General features: G+C 41.5%; 7 protein-coding genes across 13 annotated transcripts in view; 4 read left to right on the plus strand and 3 right to left on the minus strand.

The window, feature by feature from the left end:
- Nucleotides 1-111: 111 nt before the first annotated feature.
- Nucleotides 112-1,450, minus strand: LOC147051887 (uncharacterized). The gene is made up of 4 exons (XM_085919362.1): nt 1,012-1,450; nt 752-806; nt 457-574; nt 112-342 (listed from the first exon to the last, which is right to left on the minus strand). The coding sequence occupies exons 1-4, from the start codon at nt 1,306-1,308 to the stop codon at nt 312-314; spliced, it is 501 nt and encodes a 166-aa protein (XP_085775488.1). The 5' UTR covers nt 1,309-1,450; the 3' UTR covers nt 112-311.
- A 498-nt stretch (nt 1,451-1,948) lies between these two features.
- On the plus strand, nt 1,949-4,660 carry LOC147051888 (uncharacterized). The gene is made up of 4 exons (XM_085919361.1): nt 1,949-2,520; nt 2,920-2,974; nt 3,113-3,227; nt 3,733-4,660. Exons 1-4 carry the CDS (start codon nt 2,227-2,229, stop codon nt 3,956-3,958), a joined length of 690 nt encoding a protein of 229 aa, XP_085775487.1. The 5' UTR covers nt 1,949-2,226; the 3' UTR covers nt 3,959-4,660.
- Nucleotides 4,661-7,821: 3,161 nt separating this feature from the next.
- Nucleotides 7,822-8,767, plus strand: LOC147051889 (prostate-associated microseminoprotein-like). Its single transcript, XM_085919170.1, has 4 exons — nt 7,822-7,868; nt 7,933-8,037; nt 8,266-8,374; nt 8,434-8,767. Exons 2-4 carry the CDS (start codon nt 7,935-7,937, stop codon nt 8,606-8,608), a joined length of 387 nt encoding a protein of 128 aa, XP_085775296.1. The 5' UTR covers nt 7,822-7,868; nt 7,933-7,934; the 3' UTR covers nt 8,609-8,767.
- A 386-nt stretch (nt 8,768-9,153) lies between these two features.
- Nucleotides 9,154-16,324, plus strand: nbn (nibrin). Its single transcript, XM_085917589.1, has 17 exons — nt 9,154-9,347; nt 9,630-9,751; nt 9,814-9,941; nt 10,126-10,285; nt 10,368-10,471; nt 10,542-10,659; nt 11,245-11,435; nt 11,515-11,615; nt 11,703-11,829; nt 11,895-12,106; nt 12,418-12,598; nt 12,673-13,219; nt 13,320-13,409; nt 13,672-13,815; nt 13,894-14,007; nt 14,069-14,118; nt 14,763-16,324. The coding sequence occupies exons 1-17, from the start codon at nt 9,314-9,316 to the stop codon at nt 14,794-14,796; spliced, it is 2,457 nt and encodes an 818-aa protein (XP_085773715.1). The 5' UTR covers nt 9,154-9,313; the 3' UTR covers nt 14,797-16,324.
- osgin2 (oxidative stress induced growth inhibitor family member 2) lies at nt 14,956-19,458 on the minus strand. Its single transcript, XM_085917591.1, has 6 exons — nt 19,220-19,458; nt 18,135-18,221; nt 17,909-18,045; nt 17,645-17,836; nt 17,490-17,581; nt 14,956-17,430 (listed from the first exon to the last, which is right to left on the minus strand). The coding sequence occupies exons 2-6, from the start codon at nt 18,199-18,201 to the stop codon at nt 16,254-16,256; spliced, it is 1,665 nt and encodes a 554-aa protein (XP_085773717.1). The 5' UTR covers nt 18,202-18,221; nt 19,220-19,458; the 3' UTR covers nt 14,956-16,253.
- A 561-nt stretch (nt 19,459-20,019) lies between these two features.
- On the plus strand, nt 20,020-23,084 carry gtpbp10 (GTP-binding protein 10 (putative)). Of its 2 annotated transcripts, XM_085917597.1 has the most exons (11): nt 20,440-20,489; nt 20,582-20,651; nt 20,743-20,936; nt 21,001-21,092; nt 21,220-21,364; nt 21,436-21,509; nt 21,574-21,626; nt 21,702-21,809; nt 21,892-21,969; nt 22,045-22,168; nt 22,232-23,084. In XM_085917597.1, exons 1-11 carry the CDS (start codon nt 20,455-20,457, stop codon nt 22,432-22,434), a joined length of 1,176 nt encoding a protein of 391 aa, XP_085773723.1. In that variant the 5' UTR covers nt 20,440-20,454; the 3' UTR covers nt 22,435-23,084. The 2 variants fall into 2 exon arrangements, with proteins under 2 accessions (XP_085773724.1, XP_085773723.1); XM_085917598.1 differs by lacking the exons at nt 20,440-20,489; nt 20,582-20,651 and adding an exon at nt 20,020-20,378 and having other exon boundaries at nt 22,232-23,076.
- The window catches only part of adam22 (ADAM metallopeptidase domain 22), a 31,671-nt gene continuing 27,208 nt past the window's right edge, over nt 22,304-26,766 (minus strand). For 5 of the 6 annotated variants that reach the window (XM_085917588.1, XM_085917587.1, XM_085917585.1 and 2 more), the window contains 5 exons: nt 26,510-26,710; nt 26,308-26,408; nt 26,162-26,228; nt 24,052-24,175; nt 22,304-23,948 (listed from right to left, as the gene is read on the minus strand). In XM_085917588.1, coding sequence (XP_085773714.1) covers nt 23,928-23,948; nt 24,052-24,175; nt 26,162-26,228; nt 26,308-26,408; nt 26,510-26,710 — 514 coding nt within the window. In that variant the 3' untranslated portion in view covers nt 22,304-23,927. The remainder of the gene's footprint in view (nt 23,949-24,051; nt 24,176-26,161; nt 26,229-26,307; nt 26,409-26,509; nt 26,711-26,766) is intronic. The other variant, XM_085917583.1, reaches the window with a different exon arrangement.

Consider the following 26,766-nt stretch of genomic DNA (forward strand, 5'->3'; position numbering starts at 1 on the left):
ATTTTTTTTGTACTTTGTTTCTTGAATAATCACAAATATGTGAATTGATAATGACAGTACAAAATTTGCTCTAGTTATTCTAGGGAATCTATTCTCAAAACAATACACCAATTGTATTTTTACGACTTGTTTATTTTTCTGTCATACAAAAAAAACCTTACAATCTTGCACAATCAAAATGTTGGCTCTTGAGCTGTATGAAATATTTCTCAATTGAACGTGAATACAAAAGAAGTATCTGTGTAACCACACAAATGTACAAAATGTACTGGATGGCTTAACTGTGAGCATGGGTTGTTTTAGAGTTGTCTTTACTTAGGAGCGTCAATACCACACAACCTCCTACAAAACAAGAACGACACAAAGCAAATAATGTGAATGCCAGATAACAACTTAGACAAGTTTTGGCGCCTAAGGTATTTTCTCTGCTCACACTACATGTTTTTCAAACCTTACCGTGCTTCTGCAAAGCTTGGATCAGCAAAAATGCAAACAGCGTTGTCTCGATCCAAAATATGTTGTTTTACAATCTGCATTTCCTCCTCAGCTTTTCTTTTCTCCTCATCGTGACCAGCTGAACAAAGGACAAAAAGACAATAATGAAGAATTTGATATACTATGATAATATTCCTAAACCACAGATGAACTGTCGAAAAACCGTTTAGATATAAATGACAGCAGTTGTCATATTCAACCAGTGTCAACGATTCTAACATTTTGAATACGACGTCAAACACAATTCTCTACATACCTTTGAGTTGCTTATTGGCTTCAATGATCTCTTTCTTCTTTTTCTCTACACTTCCCTAAAAAACAGTTGTAAAAATATCATTAAATATAAATACATTGTATGCTCATAATGCTTTTTGTGCACCCAAATTTGCATTACATTTTCAAAAGGCAGACTTTTGTTTTGTGCAAGTATACCTAACAAAATGGCGTGTACCATTTAAATGAAACGCAGCAGCAAAAAAAAAAAAAAGGGCTAACGATAACGTACGTTGTCCCTACCTCCATTTTGCCGCATGCCTCCAAACTTTTTTGATGCACCTGCTCTGCATTTACAGCGGCTGCTTTGCGATGCTTCAGCACATCTACCCTACCCAGGATGGAAGTCAGGTTCGTGTTCAGCTCCTTGATTTGTGTTTTTATCAAGGTGATGACTTTGTCGACCCTCTTGGCTTCTGCAATGTGCTCCACCGTGCGGGTTTTTAAATGGCTCAGTTGCAGCTCCTGGCGTATAGTCTGAAGGATCATCAAAGCCATTATGGTCAAGCTGACTATGGTTAAAATAACCGGTAATTTCATATTTTGTTTTAAATCACGCAGCTCGTTGATATCAGCCGATTCACCGAAGCACTTGTTCAGTTGGGCGTGTCATCACACCTTCTTCCTCATCGCGCGAGGTGACGCACCTTCACACACTTCTCTCTCTCTCTTTTTTTTTATTTTTTTACAAGAGTACTTACTGTATAAGTCCAATGGTCAAATGTGATTGCTAAATTCTGAACAGACAGCAAACAAAAATTCAAAATTCCCCACTTGTCTGCTTTTGAAGGAGTTGATATCCTCTAATGCTACCAATCAGATGATGTCCAGTTAATCCTCACTGCCACCAAAATGAAATCACCTGCACAGACCTACAGCAGAAAAAAAATTAATAAATAAAATCAAAACCTCCGTTGTAACATCCATTGCAAGAACAACCGATCCTCTCAGCTCTCGGAAAAATTGCGTTGTGTTTTGTACTGAGCTGAACCATTGTTTCACATCCAGTTAAACAACCACTGACTAGAAAAAAGGAAGTTTGCACTGATTTTTGGGACACCCGCACCTCATGTCAGTTTTGAATTCATATATATATATATATATATATATATATATATATATATATATATATATATATATATATATATATATATATAAAAAGCCAGGTAAAGGGCGTGTTTTATGGCACACCTGGGCGTGTTTACGGCAGACCTCAACTGCTCGCTGATGAAATTCACTTTCAGGTGCTCCGTCGTCGCGTTTTATTTCAGTTTAAATCAGGAGATTTTTTTTTTCTGCAAAATTTGATCAACGAGAAGACAACCCCAGATTTAATCCTGAGGGGAAGCACGCATGGAAGTTAACTAAACTTTGTTATGCCGTCTATTCAAAACGGTTTTTTTGGTTTTTTTTGTTTTACCACACTTGACGATAAGCCCCCGAGGTTGAATATACGGGATGAAGTTTCAACTGTTGCTGCCTCTGATCATTGCGTTGACCGTGGTCCTGGTGGTTGTCATTAAAAGCCGCAAACAAGAGCACGACAAAGTGGACAAACAAAACAAATTCGAGAGCATGAAACTACGAGTGACCAACGACGTGGTAGCAGAATATCAAACTCAAAAGATCTCCATGGAGAACCGCATCGACAGCGTCGAAAAGGAGGAGAAAGCTTTGCAGACCGACGTGGAGTCGTATGAACAGAAAGTAGTGAAAAAGAACAAAGAGGTGGAAGCGTGCCAAGGAGCTGTGGTAAGCAACAATTATGCGCTGTTATTATAATTATTATAGTCGACGTGATAATTGGTCTTACTTCAAACAAGCTCCATTGCCCTCTGGTGTAGGAAATTGTTTACCAAGCTTTATTGAGCAAAACTACATCCGGTATTTAAATAAATATCTGCATGTAAAAACCACATTGAATTGGAGAATTGGAGATTCAACATCATGGACAGATTTGAGAAATGGTGTGCTGTGCTGTACTTAATTTACAGCAAACATGCCTGGCTGTACAAATTTGATCATGGAGTCAAAGTTTGGCATGTTGACAATGTTTTGTTCTTGATCTTCCCAATGATAATGCATGTGTGAAATTTTATTGTGGCACAACAGATTTACATTGTGTGAATTATGTCTCACTTCCTCTTTCAGGTATCACTAAAAAATGGTGTGGTTGATCTGGAAAAAGAACTCCAAAATCTGCGTGGTAAATATATAAACACCTTCTTCAAGCAAAATTAGAATTTGACAGATATGGCGCTGATACAATGTCCGATGTCAGGAAGTGTTTGCCGACATTCAGCGCCACTCATTGTTGGCTTCAAATTCTTTGTGTGACGTGCAGATGAGACGAGTAAAGAGAAAGCCTCATGGCTTGCCAAACTGGAATTACTGAAAAAGGAACTACAGATGCCGAGTGCCATCTGCTCCTTTTTGAAGAAAGGAGTCGATTCCGCAAGGTATGCATTGTTGACATGTTGCGCTGATTTTGAATTGTATTACTTCTGTCTTTAAAGGGGAAGTAAACCCCAAAATGTTCTTTGTATCAATATGTTATATACAGCCCAACTAGTCAAAACACAATGTTCTTATTCATGTTTCATTTGTGGAATATGAATTAAACAGGCAAAATTCACCTGTTTTATCCATTTCAGGGGGCAGCCATTTTGCCATATCTCAGGTCACAACCAATCACAGCCCACCAGTTTTCTGAAGCTGAGCCGTGATTGGTTATGACCCGAGACCTAGCTGGTAACTGTGATGTCATTTTCAGTCGACAGCAAGTGGCAAAATGGCCGCCCACTGGGTGAATTTTGCTGCTTAACTCATAATCCACAAACATAATATTAATCAGAATGCCATGTTTAGACTAGGTGAGGCGCATAGAACAATTTTTTGGGGTCGTTGACTTCACCTTTAAATTACAGAAGGGTCTGATAATTGGGTTTTTTTTTCCTCCTGTAGCAAATTGTGTGACAGTCAGACAGAAAAAGCAGAGGCACCTAAAGAAGAAGCTGCCAAACCAGACGCACCAAAGGCAGAGATCCCCCAACCAGAAGCACCAAAGGCAGAGATCCCCAAACCAGAAGTACCAAAGGCAGAGATCCCCAAACCAGAAGCACCAAAGGCAGAAATCCCCAAACCAGATGCACCAAAGGCAGAAGCTCCTAAAATCGAAGCAAAGGGTTAATGTTAAAACTCCATTCTTTTCTTCAAATGTTGTACCGCTACTGGACTTGCCAGATTGGATATCACTTTCCACTTTCAACATATTATTTATTTTTGTTGAATAAAAAAAAAATGGTCTCTCAACGTCTGCTTCCCTTGGATACAAAAATCTTTGCAGTGCAGTGTAGTGTATACGGGGATAAACGCAAACTTCAGTTGATGATCTGGCTGGTTAAAGTCTCTACACAACCTAACTAGTAGCAGGTGTTTACCTTCTCACATGTAATGAATCCTCTGTGTATTGTGTTGTATCTGTTGTGGTTTCAGAGTACTTATAAAAAAGAAGATTGCACCCATCAAATACATTGGAAGAAGAAATGACCAGGGACTAAAACTTTACTGTCGAACTGTAATGCAGTATAGCAATTTTATTGGACATTAGATACACAAAAAGCCCTTTAACTATTCTCATGTTTCCGGAATGACCTTTGACGTCACCCTTTTTATGTGTTTATGAAAAGACAGAAAAAGAACCAACCAATCAGAAAACGCTATTTGCATCTGGCCCTACCAGGAACAATTGAATGTTTTTTAAACTTCTTAAACTTTTGATAAAAATGGGGTCAAAAAATATATTGCTAAAAAATGCGAAATATTATATAAATATTTTCCAAATATTTATACAAAAAAATAAGAGGAAAAAAAAGGAATAAAAAGTTTAAAAATATGACAGGTGACAGAATCTTTGAAATGTGCAAAACCAGACAAAAATCCCCAGATATTTTTTACTTCACACAGCTTTTTGTTCTATAGCCTTTTGGTCATGTTTGACTTTGCCTCTGTGCACTCGTCACATCTGTTTGGGTGAGTTTATTAAAAAGTAGCCCCAGGCACACAATTAGCCAATAAGAGTTGTCATTCTGCCCCAATAGGCCCACAAGGTCAACACAGTCACGGATACTGAAACGGTGGCACTTGTGATAAAGGAGCTCGACCGGGTTAGTTGAATTGAATTGATTTGGAAAACAAAGGCTGCTGATCATAAAAAGTATTTTTTCTTAAAAGTTTTATTTTAATCCATTCGCGTCCGTTCAGCTTCAGTCTTACCTTTTGACAGATACGTTCTTTTGCTTCTAATTGTTCATTAAAAAAACAATATATATATATATATATATAATATAATATAATAACAATATATATATAATATAATATAATAACAATATAAAAATATATAAGAGAAAATTTTAATTTCAATATTTCTATTAGATGTAATGGTAATATAAAACAATTTAAATAGCTCTTGCAACATTTTAGATAACATTTTAAGTAAAATGTCTGAAAATCAAATTACAATACAAAGGTTATATGAAATGAAAGCTTGTTTTTCCCAAATAGTTTCTTTTGAATGTGATTGTAATATAAACCCAAACCGTACCAAACAAAAATGTATTGCTCTGTAACATTTATTTATATTTACTTTTGTATTCCTATTCCTATTGGCCAATCAATCAATCAATCAATCGCATAGCGGTCACGTTTCCAAAGTTCATCCTATATGTGTCGTCGCCGTCCCTACAGGCGACGACTGAAAGTTATTTGATTGTGCATCTGTAGTGTGTAAGAGGGCTAGCGCTCACAGTGGGATGAACATCATGTCTATTGATCAGGCTAATGTGGAAAGGAAAGGCTGCAGGCCCGGATCAATACAAGTCTAATTACAAACAGCATCCAATGTGTGCGAATGTCGCTGACATGAGTGACCCCCCCCCCCCCAAAAAAAAAAAAAAACCTCACAGCCTGCTGTGTATAAATACTGTCCCACTGAGGTATTCCTCGCGTACACTCATATTTAACAGCGATTGCTCATCCACTTTTTTTTCAACTTTGTGAGAGAAATCTCAGTAAGTATCACGTGTTGATTTGTTTTAAGGGGCGTAGAGAGATTCGGATTTAATCCTTTGCATGCTCACACCCATTTAAAGTTTTTTTTCTTCAGGTTGCATTCAAGGCATTGGCCACAAATGTGTTACTGTCTCTTCTTTGTTGACATTTGATGTCCCGTGTTGTGTTTTTTAGGTCGGCAGAGTATTCAGCAGCGGTCGTGATCAGCTGGACGCTGTGTGATATGTTTGATATTCGGTTGTTCTTGTTCTTTTCCATGTCAACTAAATATCAGACATATTCCTACAGAGTCTGGCACTGGCATCGTGCAAATAATTTGGAAGCAAAAGGCCTTGCTAAAGTTATTGGTTTGCAACAGGGCATCTTTTTGGATACCTGAATTTTTTTATATCATTTTATTGTCCAAAAATGATTTGCTATATCGAGATCATGTATTCTATTTTTATAACCATAATGATTTTTATTTTATGTCATGGGGTGGAAACTTCTTTTTTTCAATGATGAAAATGTTGTCTTTTTTCAATGAATGCTGAAGCAGTTGATACTTCCAGAAAAAATATTTACACTTGTGTAAATTTCATCATATTATGTGTGTTGATGGATGTTGTTAAATACGACTTTGAAATACAATTGCTAAACTCTATTTTGTGTTTGTCAATTTTTTTTAATTTTTTTTTGTGATGGACACGGGAGAAAAAGAACATAATGAAAAGCATCCACATGATGAATTAAGGTCCAGTATTGAGATGATTGTCTTCATTAAAAAAAACCTCCACGTCCTCCAAGTGTGTCATAGAATCCAGCTGCTATTTTTAATACTTTAATGAATGTAATTTACATGGAAGGGACTTTTATTTACCATACGATGATGTAACCGGCCATTTTTTAAAAACGGAATAATAATTCATTCTTATGGGGCCATTGGCTGGAAAATCAGGAAGTTGATGCGTGACAAATGAAGCCCCAGCATGTAAATATAACGTGCAAATAAGGTTTTGCAAAAAAATCAGATAAGAAGTACTAAGGTGACCGTGCATTTTTTATTATCATCAAAATCTCCCAAAGCTCGAAAGACAGGTCAGGTGGCATACGGGCGACTGCTAAAAAAAAACCAATGTTAATCACGCCATTTTTGTTACTACAATAACAAGCCTTTCAGTCTTTTTGACTGCCAGCCTGTTGGGCCTGTTAGAAGAAAAAAAAAGGGATGGTGAAGGTGTGGAGACTTCACAAAAAAATAGCGACCATTGTGTTGAAAAGTATTTATTTACACCACCAAAACTATTATTGCAACTTCAAAGCAGTTCATTCCATTGGGCATTCCGATTTCAAAATGAGCCATTATAAGTGGCACTTAAAGAGCAAAGTTCACCCAGTCATAAAACATCTTCATCAGTCTGGCGTCATTTAAATAATGCTTCATTACGTACGGTATCTGATGTGAAATTGAATTAGACAAATTGAATTAGATTCACATCAATGACTTTACATAGTGAGTCATCTGTGATGATTAACAGGCAATTTGAGGCGCACACATGCCTGAACTTCCTTTTAATGGAATTTATTATTGTCCAATGAACAGAAAACAACTCTAAATTTCAATTTTGGTTATGCCAATCACAGGGCAGCAATCATCAATACACTAGGAGATATATTTTTTTTTACAATGCATACACAAGAACACAAGCAGAACATGCTGACTCCAAATGTTATATTAAAAAAGTGCACACTGTATGCTCAGGGGGCAATTCTTATCAAGCAGCATGGTTATGATAACATCAGTGTGTGTGTGCGTGTGTGTGTGTGTGTGTGTGTGTGTGTGTGTGTGTGTGTGTGTGTTGTGTTTGTTATGAACATTAATGAGCAGGTTGTGGGGGAGTACAAATCGTAACCAGAAATGGGAATTAAGTGCAGAGGTAATGAAGACACTCTGGTGGTATAAATATGCGAGACCACCGTCCTTCCGGGGGCATTGACGAGGGAAGACGCAGCGAGACGACAATTACTTTATTTAGCGCCTTTAAGTGAAGGTAAGATGAACAAAATGTGTTTTTATTTTTTTGTCCAGGTGTCTTATAAATTGTGCTTTTGCAGTGATGGCAACAGTACGCACATTCTTGGCGTGTGTGGTCCTACTCTGTGTCAGCGTGCCCTCGTGTTCGCTTTATACCAGCGGGGAGTGCTTCTTTAATACCAAAGGTCAGTCACAGGAGGATTTTGACCTTTTTAATGGCATACCAGAACGTTTCATACCAAAGCGTTGACTCCTTTCCGTTGCTTTTAACTCACTTCACAGGATTATTTTAATGCTTAACAAATGTACATGACCAGACCGAGTGTAATATTTATGTCATTTGGGTCAGTATGACGATACTCTTTTACCAAATTAGTAGTTTTGATGGGAATTGAATGAAAACTATGTTCCAGGGAGTTGTGAGTACTTGGGGCAGGTGTATGGGACAGGAGAACGTTGGATCACCGCTGACTGTTACCAGTGTGTCTGCATGGAGCCTTTCGGAGTCGGATGTTGTGATCAGTAAGTACATTTTCCCCCTCCCTTGATTCTATGCATTCATTTAACTTTCCTAACAACAGCGGCTCCAAGCCTGTGGACTATCCTGAGTGGTGTGACATCATCCGCAAACCTGACTCTTGCACCAGTGTGGTGGTGATGAGAGCCAATCACAAGCTGCCCTGCTTGTGGGGACGAGGTCGCCTCCAACCTGTTGCAGGACTCCCCTGGAAGTCTGATAATGATCCCATATTTTAAGTTCAATAACTCATGGAAAAAAGACTGTCAATATTTATATACACTAGTATTATAACGTGATATTGTATTGTATTTTTTGTTAAAAGTGTTGATAGTCAGTTGCTGTTCTCACCAAAATAGGTGTGAAAGTCTTCCTTTGTCTTCATGACTGTATTTTACTGCCCCCCCCCCCCAATGGCACATGATCATGTTCCACAAACATTTCAATTTCAATTATATGTAATTTTCTATCCATCTATTAATTGAAATTTGCTAAATGATAAAAAAAAAAAGGTAGTTTTTTTGGGAGTGTTTTGAGTGTGTTCACTGAATCCAATTAAATATTCTATCTCAAGGCATTATTGTATTACATGAGATATTCCATTGCAACTACCTACTACGTATTTAAATGTGTTGATGTGCTGTCGATGAAGCTGTCATCAGGTTACATACAAAATTCAATATTGTCTAATTTTATGTGGTCATGTACTTGTAGTGTGCCATATTTGCCGACAATAGCGCTAATGAGCTAAACACTTCAGTAACGCCAGCAAAAGGATTGATCGCAGTAGAAGAAGATAGAGTCGCGTGCTTTTGACGTCACGAAGTCCAACGCGCGTAATGCAATCTATGTACATCATTTGAGGCTAATAAGAGGCGTTGTTTTTTTATTTTGTTCAATGTCATTTGGTTTTATCGAACGGAGCAAACGCGTATACCACCAAAATGTGGATATTGGGTCCCGTGGACCAGGCAGGAGGTAATAGTTTCTCTTAATGCTGACATGTTTACGGAACGAACTTAAGTCAATGCGCTTAGCTTTATTTTCCCAGTAAGTACACGTCTGTCGGTCAATCAATTTAATATCGACATGACGCCAAAGTATTCGTTTTAATTATTTGCCGCAAGAATTAATGTTAAACTTGTTTTATAACAGTTTGAGAGTCATTTTTGTCATCGTCGGCCATTTCTGAAGCACGATAAAGTTGTAGAATTTGAAAATATTGTCAAAAGTCTTTAAATGCTCTCTTTTGGCTAACAGGCGAGACCCACTATCTCCTCCCCGCTAAAGAGTATGTGGTGGGCCGGAAGAACTGTGACATTGTGCTGCCGAGTGACCAGTCAATCAGCAGAGCTCATGCGCACTTCATTGTTACCGATCAGGTGAGAAAGACAATGACGTGAAAAAGTTCATAGTTGTGATTTGTCATGTATTTCTGGCCAAGACACTGACCATGAGGGACACTTCCAAGTACGGCACCTCCGTCAACGGCCAACCTCTGGCACAGAACACTCCAGTCGACCTGAAGTCGGGGGACAGCATTAAATTTGGGGTTTTTCAGTCCAAATTCAGGTACTGACCGTTAGTTCTTATATATTAAGTTATTAGGGATTTTCTTTGTTTTGAAACTTGAAACAATTTGTATTTTCATTTCATATCTGTAACATAAAAATCTCAAAATTGATTAGCGGAGGATCTGATTTTATTTTAACGTGTTAATCGCTCAGCACTACATTTGACGTTTTCTTTTGCCCAGTGTGGATCATCAGATGCCAGTGGTGTGTTCTTCTTGTTTGGATAATGATGGCAAAGCTACACTCTCTGAGATTCTGCAGCTGTTTGGAGGAAAGCTAGTCAATTCATGGACACAGGACTGCACCCACTTGGTTATGCCTACTGTTAAAATAACCATCAAGGTAAGGAAAATGTTTAACACATATGTGTGATGTGTTTGTCGATAAAATGTAGATTTTGTTTTGTATACATTACCCCCTTTAGACAATTTCTGCTCTGCTGAGCTGCCGTCCAATCGTGAAGCCAGAGTTCTTCTCAGAGCTGAGGAAAGCAGTTCAGCAGAAGCTTCCTCCTCCTAAGGTGGAAAGGTAAAGTGCCACAACAAACTCGTGTCCTTTATCGCAAGCATGGTCTCTCATATGTGGTGTTGTCTTCAAGATTCCTCCCTGACATCGATGAGCCGAGCTTGAAAAATCAGGTGGTGGACCTGAAGCCGGATCTCAGGCGCAAGCGGCTTTTTGCCGGAACAAACTTCATATTCCTTACCAGCAAGCAGGTTTGTTTGCAGCAATCATGTTTCCCCTACATTTGACAAAGAAGAAAACAGTAGTTACATTTTGGTGAGATACAACAATGGAACAGAAGAGTAGAAGCAGAGATCATTTACTCGCCAAACAAGTGTATATTTGATGACAACTATTTATAGACTAAGTTGCTTGTTCCCCTGCGACATAATCTTATGAGCTTGATGTTTACCTGCTAAATGTCAGCTGCTAGGCAGCATCGGTCCTCAGATCCTCCGGAGAATTTCTCTGGAAACGTACTCGCTTATGCAGTGTTCTTAAAGGCGAAAACTCACGAAGCTTTTCTTGGTTGGATATTTGAAATTAGAGGTCTCACGTTGTATTATATATTTGCTTTTTTTATTTGCTTATCAGGCAAAGAGTGGTGAAAATTATTCAATTTTTGTTGTAAGTTTTGTAGCTGGAGTTCAAGGCACGAGTTTATTTATTTTTTGGGGGAAAAAAATATTTACCAGAGGGGTCGGAAAAGTCACTCATTGGCAACCATATTGTTAATGTAAGAGTGAAAACAAATGAATGGTGTGACTGTGTAAGTGACACATCTTTGTTGTTTGCAGTTCAAGCGTCTGAGTGCCCCAGTGACACTGGGAGGTGGCAGCAGCCAACTCCTGGAGGAGGGCTCGTTGCCCCACGACATCCTGGCGTCCCCACAGAACTGCGTGGTGGAGTTTACCGCTGGCAACTCCCAACTGCCCCTTCCAGCTTCGACCACTAGGTGGCACAATTCCGTGAAGAACATCATCCAAAGGTTTTGAAGGCACCCACAAAAGAAGAGCTAATCTTCTCACTGAACATTCATGAGCCTTCTATCTCTTCCCGTGAGACAGAAAAGGTCGTCGAGCCATCACAGAATCTGAAATCGGATTGGCCGCCATCTACACTTCGTGTGACATGTACTGCAACCCTTCCATTCTCACAACAAACGCAGGTGAGACAACACTATAGTTGCATTTTGGGAGAATTCAATTCACAATATCGACATCTCTTACTGGCTCTTTTTTTTTTCTTTATTCAGCGACAAAGTCGACGTCAAGCATTCCGAGCGCATCTCTCTCCCAAAACGTAGTAGTGGACGAGACCCTTTTACTTGCAGCGTCGCAGAACATCACGGCATACGCCGTCAACACAGAAACATCGCAAATGTACAAATCATCTACTCAAACTGTCCATACTTTGCTCTCTGATTTATTCCACTCCCATTTATTAGTCCAGAGCGCTGCGAGGTTAGCGGGATTACCACGGTGGGAGAGACGCCGGAGAAAAAGCTGACTCACAACACCACTCATCTTAATGGCCCGAAAGCCGCAACCCAGAAGATGAACACTCAATGGATTGGGATCGACTCGCCTAGCTCGTCAGCGTTCCGCACTACGGAGAACAAACATTTACAGGGGAAGAAACCCGCATCCAAAGTGACAGGTAACCTTCTCACGTGGTTTGACCCCAAATTGTTCCAGAGTGAAGTCAATGAATGATGATGTGGATTATTTTAATGACATTTGATGTCATGCTGCTACTAAGTGCGACGACCTTATTTTTTTCTTATGTGAGCAAATGTTACTTGTATCTTCAAGTCGTGGGTCCAGCTGTGATGAACACATTGAATAATAAAGAGGAATAACATTATAAAGGGAAATAAATTACTAAAATGGTTCAAAACATAGAGGGATAGCAAAATCTAACAGTGTAACCTAAAAAATAACAAATGTTAAATATTCTGGCAATTTCAGGCCAGGATATGAAGAACACGACCTTCCAGCTCCCGTTGATGAAATCCGCTGGTGGTAAAAAGACATTGGAACCTCCGAAATTCCCTCGAAAATCTCCCCAGAAACAACACGTCTCGCCGGAAGCTTCTCCAAAGAAACAGGCAACAATGACCAACTTTTTCAAACCTCTCAGCAAAAAGAGGTAACCTTCAAGGCCTTATTTTATGGTGCCAATTAGTAAGACGTTTTTCTTACTCATTTGTCATTTTCTTCAAGGCCTTTAGATGAGGAATTCTCCGCCAGCATGTCAGAGCCAAAGCGTTGTGTACAAGAATCTGACATCAGTCAGGCCGGACAAATGGCATTCGAAGATGCCCCCTCACGCTCAGACAAAGCCCCCGTGGCACCAATGGACTCCCAAAATAATCTGTTTGTCACCTCGGTGGCGGTTTCATCCCATACAAGCCGAAAAAGGAAGGAGATGGAAGAAGAAATCGATCTAGACGAACTGGAGTCTATAATGTCTCAGGAATTGGACTGCACGGACGAGCCATTTTCAGTCAGCCAACCCCCAAAAGCTCAAAACCAAAATTCCGGAGGGACGTCAAAGAGCGTCGAGGCTTTGAGTAAGAAGCAACGAGTAGCCCGTGAAGACGTCGACACCGGTAGCCGGAGATCACCAGCGGAACTGGTAGACGAGCAGCTTCCACGTCAGCGCCGCCAAACTGAACGGGAGATTGTTCCCATGACGACGGAGAAGCTCGAGACGATGAGTAACAGAGTTACATCCGAACGCATGCGTCACAGAGCATCCGCCACAGAGGTGACGACGACATCTTTGCTCATTTCTTCTTTTTTTTTTTTTCAGTCGAATATTCACTTCCAAGTATTCATCGAATGTTGCTCCTGTCTATTCTCTTAAGTTTGACCAACTCAAAGGAGATGTCCAGCCCAAAAAACAGCCTGATGTTCATCTCACGACACCTGTCGACAGTAAACAGGAGAACACCCAAGTACGTTTTCCAGAAGTATTTGGACAGTGACTAAGTTGGAATATTTGGAAGCAAATTTGGAAATAGGAAAACGTTTTGATAGCGTGACAATGACTCCAATTCCAGCGCTTAAATGCTCTCAAAGATCCATCAAATTCCGAGATAAGGCTGTAAGCTCCCGCGTGTGTCGTAATAGCATAACGATGTTCTTCGCCAGCCATTTCCTGTCTTATTTCCTGTTTGTCCAAAGATTCAGATAAGTTGTTTGTGTTTTGTGTCGCAGATAGCCCAAGTGGACGAAGACCTCCCTAAACAGTTGATCTTAGTCGAGTTTAGATCCCTCACCGTCAATGTGCTCCCCCCCAAAAAAACACAGCAGCAGGTGCACACCAACGGCTTTGGGAAGAACTTCAAACGTTTCCGCAAGGTCAGCGTGCACTTACAATTCAAAAAATGTTTACAGTGGAGCACTATTTTCATTTACTCTGATGTGCACACGGGACAGATGCGAGTGCCCGGCCCGGACGATTCGCCGCACATCATCGGTGGGCCCGACCTGCTGGTTCACAACCGCGGCAAGAACTCCGAACTGGACGAATGGCTGAAAGACGCGGAGGAGGTTCGATTCATTTGATTCCCTTCGTCATTCCACGAGCAATCCTGATCTACGTTTGTTTCAGGATGAGCAGCAGAGCCGACTGAAGGACTCTGAAGGAGATGATCTCTTTAGGTAAGCAGACGGATGAATTTTAATTTTCAAACAGACAGCGCGGTGGGCTAGCAGTTAACTCGTCAGCCTCACAATTCTGACGTGTTCCATTTCTGTACTCGATTCCCTTTCTTCCGCCGTACCTGTCGGTGGTATCGAATTAACAGCCCTCTCTTCAGCCCGCGCAGTCTCGCTTCTAATTACGGACTTATCCTAATTAACATAATTAAGGGGACTTGTGGGTTCTTTCATCACAGCGGTCTCCAAGGTAACAGGGGTGACATAAGCTGCTGTGTTTTCTTTGACGAAGCAGAAAAAGAGATTGATTTTTGTGTGTGTGTGTGTGTGTGTGTGTGTTGAGGCTGAGCTGTTTGATCACTGAGTCACAGCCAGTCAGTCATGCATAGCCGAGGGAACAGACTCCGCCGCTAAAAAAAACAGCCCCCAGTGCGTTTGGGTAGCTCGAACCCAGCAAGTGTCCAGACGCGATTTATAGGACGCCTGTTTGCTCGAAGCTGTTCAAACACTCTGGCGCTAGTTTTTTTGTTTGTTCAAAATGCTTGCCGAACACGCTGAAGGATGAGCCGTGAGGAATGTTAAAAGTCTATCCAGGGGGGAGCCATGACATCATCTGTTTGATGGCTGTTTGTTTTGTGTGTGTTTAGGTACAACCCCACCAAATTAACTAAGAAAAGATGAAGAAGCAAGTTCAGGGTCAGATCGTTTGGAAGGATAAGTCGCATTTGTATTGTTTGCATGTTTGTTAGCCACTAAAGTTGGCGTTCCTAACACTAATTCCGCTAATGGCGCCACCGGTGGCAAGTATTGTAAAAGAAATATTCCAATCACATTCTTGTTTCTTCTTTTTATTTGTCAATAATAAAAAATATGGCATACAAAACATTTCAAAGGCTGCAGTTGAAGAAGACAGCTGTAAAAGTTGAAATGACAGGAGCAGCTTTTCTTTTTGGTGCAGTTAAAAAGCCCAAAATCTGCGTAATTTGGAAAAAAAAAGTTCAGAACGTTCGTTATACTTTCGTTCTCCTGCCGCACAAACTCTTAGGCACTTACATACCTGAAGCTGTTCAGGCAAGTAATCATCCTGCCAAATTGCACACAAAGTCTAAGAGAGAGAGAGAAGGAAAAAAAAAGCATGTCCACTCAGCAGTCACAATATTAGGAACACTTTCACAATCTAAGGCTGAGGTTTGTCTACCACTCTTCTATTTGATTTGATTAGTTGGACCTCAGTTTGTGGCCACAAAAAAAGTCAGAAGTATGTAAAAAAAAAAAAAAACACTGTTGTGATTACCATAGATGAAGTATATAACGACTGTAGCTTTTTATGTATAACCCCAAACACGGCTCACATATTAAAAAGGAGCCAAAGTGAGGCGTCATAATAAATAAACCATTAGCTGCGTGTGCATGCAAATCTGTAAGCTTATCTCAACAGTGAGGTGAAAATTCAAAATGGAGCACAGTCACTGTTCACCTTTGCCTCTTTTGCACAAGTAGCGGAAGAGTAGCACATGAGAAACAACTGAGTCGTACTGTGAAAAGTGCCCTGAGATTATGTATGTGGATTTGCCGTTTTCTTTGTTCAATTTCATTCATTTTTTTTAGATAACTACTATTAGTGCTGAGTCATTAAAATGTTAGATAAAGAAACCTAACACAGTGTAAGTACATTCAGTGTAAAATGATTTGCATAAAAAGCAGTTGCACGGCGACTAAAGATAAAGTTCAGATAAGAATTCAAATGATCCAAGTCGACTAATCTACAAAAAAAAAAAAAAATTTTGGCTCAGTTACCAGGAACATTGCGATGTTAGCGTCTCTCGTTACTTTCTGAGAAGAAATTGGGACCCTAACCTTTTTTGTCTTTCAGTCTTCTACTTCTTGAGATCCTTTCCCCCCCGATAGCTTAACATGACAGAAAAAAAATGTGGATGGATTGAAATACATGACCAAAAAAAAAAAAACTGTTGAGGTTCCAAAAAGAATGGACATATTGAAAAAAAATGTTGGCACATGGTAGCTTAGATTCCTGGAAATTCAAACTGTCCCATCTAGAAATTAACCGATGTACAGATGTTGTCTTTTGGTTCTAAAATTGTCCTGGATGAAGAAACGGCGCAGTCATGATTCTCTTTTTACACCAAGCATCTGTTTTCCTTGATGTTATTCCCTCCATTGCCGATGAGCTTCCCTTTTTTCTTCAGTCTTTTAAGAAGGCAGGCGGCGATGCCTAAAGCGCCACCTTTTAAAAATCGAACAAAGTTGTCTCCCACCAACGGGCCCATGGCAAACAACCCGGGCTCCTTGGTACACTCATAAGTATACGGGTGGATGTCGATGGGGTTCTGCTTACACGAAATGGGTTTTGTTGGATCCTGACCCAGATACTGGCCTTGGTCTTTCAAGAAAAACAAATTGGGATTGGTTCCAATCAGTACCAAAGCCATTGAGATCTTAAAAGCCTTCAGGGCATTGTCCCCCTGCAGCAAGCACTTCATATCCGACTGTAAGGACACCACGCAGTGTCCCGGGAAACTCGTGTAGTCGGGAAAGAGGTCGGCGCCGGCGTTACTGGCCAACTGCGGCTTGGAGCACATTTTGGCGCAAACTGAAGAAGCCATACTCGTTGTTTGAGCCCTGCTTGAGAGATCCACGTTTGTGTAGGTCTGTGAGCACATCATGTTGTAGACCTTGTGGTACTCCGGGTACAAGGTCTTTGGCAACTGTTTGAAAATAAGATCAGAGTCATCCACGTTCTTTCGGAAGATATGCAGGACTCTGACGTTGTTGCTACAAGCGCATAGAACCGCGTCGGCGGCACTTAAACCGGCGCCGACTATTAGTATGGGATCTGAGTTTCTGTCCAGTTTTTGCAAGCTGATAGCCAAGCCCAGGTCAGAAACGTTGTGGAACACAAACGGGAGGTCTTCTCCCTCTACGTTTAATCGAACCGGTGAATCGGATGCGCCGGTGGCCAGGACTACGTTCTCGGCGAACAACGAGAAAGGAACGTGAGTGTTGTTCTGGACTTGTTGGTATCCCCTCACTTCCCAGAGAGATCCTAGACCTCCATCGCTGACACTTTCTACTCCATTTCCCTCAAAGCTCTCATCTCCGCAATCATCCACTCTTTGGTCTACCAGACGACTGTGTCCATTTTCCAGATTCTCCATCTTGTGGCCCCGGCAGAGTCTTTGGACTGACGTGACGTAGGTGTTGTCGACAAAATTCTTTTGGAGGCCTTTTAGCTTCACGTAGTTGCGGTAATAGGAAGATATCTCCTCAGGCGTAGCCCTGTCATTGGTCACGTCCCTTGAAAGAAGAAATTGCAATAAGCAAAGGTGACAGAAAACACAGCTAATGATCAGTACCTTCGTTTTCCACCGATCAAGTCCCTGTAGTTGACTCCAGGAAGCTCCATCCAGATCCCAAGACTGATGGTCAGCATGGAGCCTTCCATTGCCTGAGGAGGAACGGAGGTGGCAAATCAAAAGTTTCCAGACAAGAAAATCATGCCAGAACCTACATGCCATGCTCCACCAGGCGTGGCTTTCCCTAAGACCAGATGTGGGATGTGTTGCTGTTTCTCTCTCCTCCACTGAAGCACCGGAGGATACTCGTAGCCAAAGTCGGCATTTGGGTGCAATAGCGTGTCAAATAAAACTGCCACGGTGTTCCTCGACCGTCCCTCAAGACCTTCGCTCAAATATTCCAGATCCTGGAGACAAAAAGGAGCTGAGTTTGTAATTCAATTGACTTGTATGGCAAATTCTGCTAACTACAGTTTAACCTGTTCAGTGATGGCAAGGTGTTTGGTCTCCTGTAGTTTTCTGTAGAGTATCGGATTTGGGTGGACCGTTGTCGGGTCTAGGTAGGGCTTGTTGCCACTCAACAGGTAAGACAGACTGATACCTGATGGTCCATTACCTGAACAGAAAAAAAGATTTTAATGAGTGAAACAATCTTAATTACTCAAACGACGACATCTGCTAAATGTGAGGTGAGGTTTATGTTACCTATGATGATGACGGGAACAATTATTGGGGGCTCTTGTGGGTGAGTGGTTTCTTCCAGAAGAGGCATGGTTGGAGCCAGAGCTGGCACTAAGAAGGAACGCAAAAGTTCTAGACATTTACGTAACTGTCCATCTGATATTCTACTAAAACGCAGACCCTTATTTGTGCTTGGTGATCAGGTTTAAACCGGCTAGCTGTCATTGTTCCTGCACGGCAATATTGTCGTCGTAGATCGGACCCCCCCCGTCACAAGATAAAATGCCAACCATTTCCCTTCCTGCCAGAGTGCCCACACCCCCTGGCCCAACCTATCAAACAGCGCCTGGGGGCCAGGCTTCCATCTCTTAAACCCCAGTGGCGCTTTCCAAACAAAAGCCAGTTCTAATCAGATTTATATAGGCTTGGGCACTGTTATGAAACATTACTATTGTGTGTAGTGGTTAGACGACAGTGCCATTGTGTGCCCACCGGGTGGCAAATCCCGTCTGATCACTCCTCCCCAGTGGGCTTTAATCTCACTGGGTTTGTTTATGCCTTTACCACCCTTTAAAACAACAGCAGAAGTATAAGAATGTAGTTCTGGCACAATGACAGATCCAACCATCATAGGTCCTTCCACTCAGAGACACTTCTGCTATAACATGCATCATGGAAAGTGCACCTTTTGTGTCTTCTAAGACCAAGCATAGGCATTTTTGATGCTATCGTTACAAACCATAGCATTGCAATAATTACCCCCTAATGGATTGCACTCTAGTGTACGCATGGAATAGAATATATCTTCTAAAATAAAAATCTTTTCACACTTAAGTGGAACATGATGTTCTTAGACGATTCACTTGTATAATGTTGAACTCCACCAACAGTGTTCACTTCTAGAAATTGCAAAAAGAAATCATCCCAGGCTTTATCTATGCGTACATATTAAAAGATAAATAATGCTTGCATCACATGCTGACTTTTTTTTTTTTTTTCCATCATCAACCTCCAACAGTACGTCAAGTGCCATGCATTATTTCATCTTTGAGGTCAAACGCCTAAACAAGGGACGTTCAAGTCTCATTCAAGGACGGCGCGTTTCTTACCGCTCTTGAGATGGTCTCCTCCACGCTGTTCCGTAATCACGACCGCCTCCGGCGTGTGCCTTTATAAATCCAGGGATGCTGGTGGGAGGATCTATAAGCACACGCCACGATCCACGCACTTAATTCTAGCTGATCATTTGAGAACGGACCTGTTTCTTCGGCCTCTCTTTGGTAGATTGTGTCCGTGTGAGATGATTTGAAAAAAAAAAAAAAAAAAAGTGTGTCGTCACATGCGCATCTCCTTCTGCGCCGGCAAGTGTAGGCGCGTTCACGCATCGCTTTCTGGGCATCCGCGTGCACGCGCTCGCTCTGCACACTCCACGTGGAAGCGTGCGCAGAAAGCCGGCGCGCACCCGTCAATACGTCACAGGGCAAAACAACACGTCTGATGTGTGATTTTGGCCAGCATATATTTGTCATAAAAGCATTAAGAAATTGCTTTATTAAATCTGGCATCCCACAGCATGGGGTCTGTCTGGCTTGCCAGGCTAAAATATGACCCCAAATCATATTATTTAAATGAGGCCATCGTAAATTACTCGTGATGGTCGAGACGATTAATTTTTTTCATACTGTACATTGTGAATTTAATTTTTGCAGTTAACATTGTCTCCATTGTCATGTTCAGATAGCTCGGTTGTGTGTATGATTCCCAATTCATAGGATTTGTTCTTTTGAATATCTGAGCAGCCAATGAAGTGTGGTTGAGTTTGAAATTTGCAAATTTAAGTAATATTAATAAACACATTTGTTTATAGTGTTCTCGCAATTACGAGGTTTATTTGAGGACGTGAACGCAACAGCACAGCCGGACCTCGACATGACATGGTCACGTGTTCAGTGGTGTGGCTACGTTTAAACATATAACCAAGCAAATGGACTTTAAAGCTTTTAATCAGTGTGTGATTTTGTATTTAAAGTGTGTGTGCTTCTCGCAACCCCCCCCCCCCTCACTCGCGCATTAGTGTGAAAGTTTTGCATTAAATTCCCGAACGTAGCATAGCTTGCTAGCAGGCTAAACAGTCACGTGATCATCTCGTCACATGGGTCCCCCTTTGCTGCCCTTCTAGCGCACGCCGATTAGCCGTTAGCATATTAATAGCATGCGGCAAAACGCTTTTTAAAGATGGTTTACCTTTGCAGAATATGCCTCCGTAAAGTAAGTATTACTGTGTGCTCTAACGTGTCCTTGCTGGTTCGTCAATCATTGTACATGCTTGTTAATCGGTATTCAAATGGCTACGAAGCGGTCACGTCAAAACAACGCTAAGTATGTAAACAAAGTGTTATTCTTTACAGAACTGAAGTTTACCGGTGGAAGAAGACATGTGCATCTTACCACACATTTCTTGTTTTTGTCAGAATAACCCCAAAAGATCAAGAACATGACTATTCTAATGTGATGGCTCTGGGGAGCAGAAAGCCAGTCAATGTTAGAAACACAATGAAATAACATATTGCAAAATGTCCATTTCATTCAATAACAACACTGATGATCAAATATTTTTGGAAATCATTTTCAGTATGGAAACTTTGTGGACAACGTGCGATTGTTTGTCCGTGGAGGTGCTGGCGGCATGGGCTTGCCCCGTATTGGGGGCCACGGAGGAAACGGTGGAGACGTTTGGGTGGTTGCTACAAAAAGCATGACCTTAAAAAAGGTCAAGGACAAGTACCCTCAAAAACGCTTTGCAGCCTACGTAGGAGCCAACAGCAGGTTTGGAAGATGTTAGTGTGTTGACCGTGTTTATTTACCTTTTAACAATTTGGGTTGTCAACAGTGTGGGTTCCTTGAAAGGACAGAGAGGGAAGGACAAGGAGATTTTGGTTCCCGTTGGTATCACAGTCACCTCAGATGATGGCAAGATACTCGGTAGGCGTCTTCAATTTGATGTTCTCGTCAATACTGGCGGATCGTAAAACATACTTTTGATTTTATGACGATGAGATTCTTTCACCTGGCCTCAATGTGGAATCATTTTTTCCGCTCCCTCACAAAGGAGACTTGAACGTAGACAGTGATCGTGTTCTGGTGGCCAAAGGAGGATACGGCGGCTCCTTCTCCTCCGCTTTTCAGCCCAGTAAAGGCCAGTCGAGGCAGATCAGACTGGATCTCAAACTCATCGCCGACGTGGGCCTGGTGGGGTGAGTGCACAACCTCGGAGATGGTTTTAACAGTTCGTTTGTCGTTTTTTAAGAACTTTTCTTTCCATCAGTTTCCCCAATGCCGGGAAGTCGTCTCTGCTGACTGCTTTGTCGAATGCAACCCCGCAGATAGCCAACTACCCTTGTAAGTCATTAATTGACACCACACATAATTGAAGACCAACATTTATTTTTTATTTTTTTTGCAGTCACCACTTTGAAGCCCCAGATCGGACAACTATTGTACAAAGACCACAAGCAGGTGTCAAATATTCCTTGACCTTTCTCGTTCCGTCCTGTTGCTGATACGCTTGCGGTCGCTTCCACGCCGGTCTAGATCTCCGTCGCGGACCTCCCGGGTTTGATCGAAGGCGCTCACATGAACAAAGGGATGGGACACAAGTTTCTCAAGCATGTGGAGAGAACCAAGCAGCTCTTATTTGTGGTCGGTGCCAGTTTTGTGCTCATCTACAAGCATGTCACATTTTCACTTTGATCTAAAAATGTGATTTTTTTTTTTTTTTTAGGTGGACGTTTGCGGCTTCCAGCTCGCCAGTCAAACGCCGTTCCGCTCGGCTTTTGAGGCCGTGCAGCTGCTCACCAAGGTCGCACTCGTCTAGCTTGCTCGACTTCTCCGAATTGAATCTTGACCTGTTTTTTTTTCCTCATTTGCTTTTCAGGAGCTGGAGTTGTACAAGGAGGAATTTGTGAGTAAACCAGCTTTACTGGTGGTCAACAAGATGGACTTGCCCGATGCGGAGCGCAATCTAGAACAACTGAAAGAGCAACTTGCCAACCCCGAAGGTAAACAAACGCTTCTGGCTTTTCTTGAAAAAAGATCTGAGGAACTGTATGTGTGTGGTGCAGAATTCTGTCAGTCGTTGCCCGACGATATGACACCCAAGAGCCACATGGCGTTCAAGCACGTTGTCCCTATCTCGGCCGCCACCGGGTTCGGCGTGGACCGCTTGAAAGATTTCATCCGGGAGTCGCTGGTGGAAGAAGACGCGGACGCCACCGAGGCGTTCAGGAAAGAACGACTACAGCTTCTGAGGCAACACTCGCAATAAGGACTTGTTTTGTACATAGCAGGAACAAATGTGTCGATGAAAGATTTATTTTATATTAAATATTACAATACAGAATAAGTAGGACAAAAAATAGGGGGGTTGATTTTTGCATCAGTCTGTACAAGCATACAGGCAATAAATAAGACGTCACAAACAAAAGACAAGGGTTCTTACGAGTGTGAAAGGTTGTGAAGTGTTGATGCTTGGAGTCCTCCAGGAATACATTCAATGGACAGACAGTCCTGCGCGTGCGTGCGTGCGTGTCCGTCGGGTGAATTTTCGTTCAAGACGTCAAGACAAACGCAATGCCACTGAATGTAATGCGTCATCATCATCATTAAATGTTTCTGATGAAGCGCTCTGGTTGGTTGAAGGCAAATCTCATTTACGGTCGACAACAAGCACTAAGGGAGGGGCCAAAAAAAAAAAAAAAAAAGTCAATAAAAGTGTCAAAGTCATCAATACATAAATACAATAAAGCACGTCAGTACTGAGCGAGCCGCCGTGATGGCGAGAATAGAAAATATACTACAGTGGTCGCAACATGAATTCAGTAGTGTGCCCTTCATATTAACGCTAAGTCTAATGCAGACATGAATTACAAATGTGCTAAACAAAATGACACAATTAACTATACAAAGAATTAGCTTTCGCTTAATTAGCATCCGTTTGTCACTCGCGGGGGTCAAAAAAGAGCTCCATCCAGCCTGCTGTGCAATTTTCAAAATAATTGGAACCTCAAATGTCATGAAGGATATTTTTGTTTTATGACCCAAGCGGAGACAGTCAGGCCAAATTTGAGGCTGGATTATTTGATGTCTCAAAAAAAAAGAAAATCATCCTGAGTGATTCTCCTGTCATTTACTCTCTTCTTAATCGATTCAAAAATGGACGATGACAAAAAAAAAATGTCAATTTCGCTTTACAATTGTTCAACGTTTTGTTTCTTGTGCGTGGTCAACGCGTAGTTGCACTAAAACCGTCGGTTGAAATTTTTCCTCACACGTGGACAAAATATAGTTGTACATTCTGTTGTGAATGGAGACTGAAGCGAGTCGTCACACAGCGATTTAAAAAAACAAAACAAAAAAAAGTGCGGTATTTTTTTTTACATATGTACACAACATACAGCGAGGAGGCATTTTTTTGGAGCGATGATGCAATATTGTTGGTTATAATGAAAAAGGGGGAGAGAGAGAGAGAGAGAGATGTGAAACATGTGCTCCTCGCATGCGTCGTGTCCAAAAGGGTCCTTTGGAGCTGCTTCATGCATTCAGTGTTTCTAGCCACAAATGCTCCACTTGATCTGGTGATGCTGCATGGATGTGTGGACCACGAGGGGGAGGGAGAAAGGGGGGGGGGGGGGGGGGGTCTGAGCTCCAGTTTTACGCCGCTCGTGGTTCACCCGGCGTCTTGAATGATGAGATGCTCATCCACGGTTTGTTTTGCTCGATGTGTTTTATCATCTGGTGAGGACGTGTTTACCTCTGCTCTTATATTGACGTCTCCCACAGCTGTACAGAAAACAAGAGAAGATCAAATCTTCCAAAAAAAAAAAAAAAATGGTACTGTCATGAAAGAAAAATGCTGTTTCAAATCGGAGCAATAAATAGTTACTCTGGCGCTCTGCCTGTTTGCTTTCCGCTGGTCGTCGGGCAGAGGCGGCATGGGGTAAGGGTATCTCCTGCTGGATGCAATGGATCCTGTAGAGGAAGTGGGAGACTTGGCCGGGGAGAGGGTCCTACAGGGAGAAAAGAAGAAACATTAAAAACTAGAGTAGCATTGAGAAGAAATACAACAACAACAACAAAAAGCCTCTCATCAGCAGAAGCGCACACACAAATCATCAGCTCGTTTATAAGCGCAACTTTAATAGCCACTTTCCTCACATCATGCTTCTTTTTTTTTTTTTTTAAAGTCCATAACATCATTGAATGTGAGGAGTGCTGGGAAAAGAGCGCGAGCAGCCTCAGACGATTAAGCCAAGTCGCCACAATGAAACCTGAGCCTGACAACAGTTTGCAGTCATAATACAAAATAATACAATTTAAAATGTAGAAAAGGTAAGTTCAATGTTTTGAATGTCATTATATTATGTTGAACAATACCTGGAATTAAAAAAAAAAAAAAAATACCTCACCGGGTCATTTTTGACCGATTTATATAATCCAGAAAAATCCACATGATGTTTTCTAATTATCTTCATGGATGCTTCACGATCGGTTAAGAAATAACGTTTGAATATAACCAAGCAAAGACGACAGTGGATGGAGAACTTTCTCCTCTGTTGTCATGGAAACAATGTTCAGGGTGGCGACCTGCTGTGGTCGGTCACGCGGTCACACACACACACACTCACACACTTTGGCGCCACGATGATGAACATGCAAGAAGACATGAAGAAAATGGACACATTACACATAGAGACATTTTGGATCAAGAGCCAGAGGGAAATAAATAAATAAATAAATAAATAATATCGTTTATGCTTAGCAGCAATCCCTTCATGGAACTGTTTTGAATGTATTCCTTTTGAATTTGCTTGGCCAAGCCACAAATAAAAGCAAAAGGGGAGGGGGGGGGAGGGTTACTAGACAAACAGGGCACAGTCTGAGATAATACCTAAGGTACGGTCCTTGCGTGTTTTTATTCACATCTTCTACCCATTTAGTTACATCGTAATAGTCTGTTTTGTCGTGCGGGGTTAAATACCTGTGGGAGGGAGGGAGGGAGGGAGGTGGGGTTGATAGACAACAGACAAGGAGAGAAGAGGGAGGAAGGGAGTGAAAGAATGAAAGGAGGAGAGAAGTAAGTGATTTGGAAGAGGAGACGTTTTAAGAGAGCAGAGCACAGACATCCTCAACAGACAGCACCATGCTACTGGACAGTGAATGAACTTCATGGGGAGAGAAAGAGAGAGAGAGAGAGAGAGAGAGAGAGAAAGAGAAAACAAAAAACAAGTCACACACAGACACACAGACACACACCACCTGTGTCGTGCATTCACATCATGCCTTTGTTGTCGGTGGCATGCTTCTGATGCCAAACTCAGCCCGTGCACACGCTTGTCATCATTCGTAGGGATACGGTAAATAAGGAGTACAAGACCCTGTGGGTAGAAAAAGTCTACACACCCCTGTTGAAATGCTAAACCTGTATGACTCAAGTAAAAAAATAAATAATGTAAAGTTGCACTAGATTCCCAGTTATACTAGGGTGTGCATACTTCTGCAACCACATCATTTCAGTTGTTTTTATATGCACTCTCAAAATATATTAACAACCGAGCTATACAAGTTATAGGTAAAAGTTTTTTTGTTTTTGTTTTTTTAATCAGAAAAAAACATTCAAAATGAGTGTGTAGGGTTTTTATACCCACTTTTTTAAACCTTATATTTTTTTTCGAATTAATATTCATATTTGATATAGTCATAACAAGAAATTAAAGTAACCATTCAAACCAGGAGTGGGCAAACGTCTGTGTTCAAAGCAAAGGCAATATTTGATTGCAATAAAGTCATAAAACCATATTTTGTGAGATCAATTAATATAGAATTCATTGAAAAAATAAAATAAAAAAAGAATTTAAGGGGGAAAAAAACAAAAAACAAATGTTCACTTTGCAATGGGCCACACACAGTAATAGTTTGCCCACCCGTGATTAAGCCTGTCCCACCATTTTTTTTTTGGTCCTCATCTCATCATTTCCCATCACGGGGGAACTTACTCTGTGGAGTTAGAGCGAGCACGGAACTTCTTTCCTTTCAGTTTCTTGCGATGGCCGCTCATGTTTCCTGCCGATAGAAAAAAAAAAGACAAAACATCATCAAGGGAGCGAGATGACTTTCTGCGACGGCATTGGTCGGCCGCTACCTTGCCACGAGTTGCTCCTCGGTCGCCCGTTTTCACAAATATCCGAGATGTGTTTGGCGTCTGGGATTCTCTCGCTCCACGAGTGGGAAAGGCCATTAGATCTACACGACACAGTGTTTCTTTTCTTTCACCGTACTCAAACCACAAAAAATACATAGCGTGAAAAATGAACGAATGAGCGAATGATGGCGAGATGGCACACCTGAAGCCAAACAGTGAGATGTTCTGTGTAATGGATGGGATGGAAGGCGTGAAGGACAAGGCGCATATCTGAAGATGCGACAGACACGCTGACCTCTTCTTGGAGCTGCAACCCGAATTTGTGCTCACGCCGGGCGGCATGTCGCTGTAGAAAGAATCGGCGTCGTTCGGCTTTGTGACATAGTCGCCCGGCGGCATTTGTCTGCGCGTATAACGGGGACCATTTCAGCATGTCTCCAGAAAAGGATTCAAAAGTCA

Source organism: Syngnathus leptorhynchus, chromosome 8 (assembly GCF_054491065.1).
Source record: "Syngnathus leptorhynchus isolate UIUO chromosome 8, UIUO_Slep, whole genome shotgun sequence".
NCBI lineage: Eukaryota > Metazoa > Chordata > Actinopteri > Syngnathiformes > Syngnathidae > Syngnathus > Syngnathus leptorhynchus.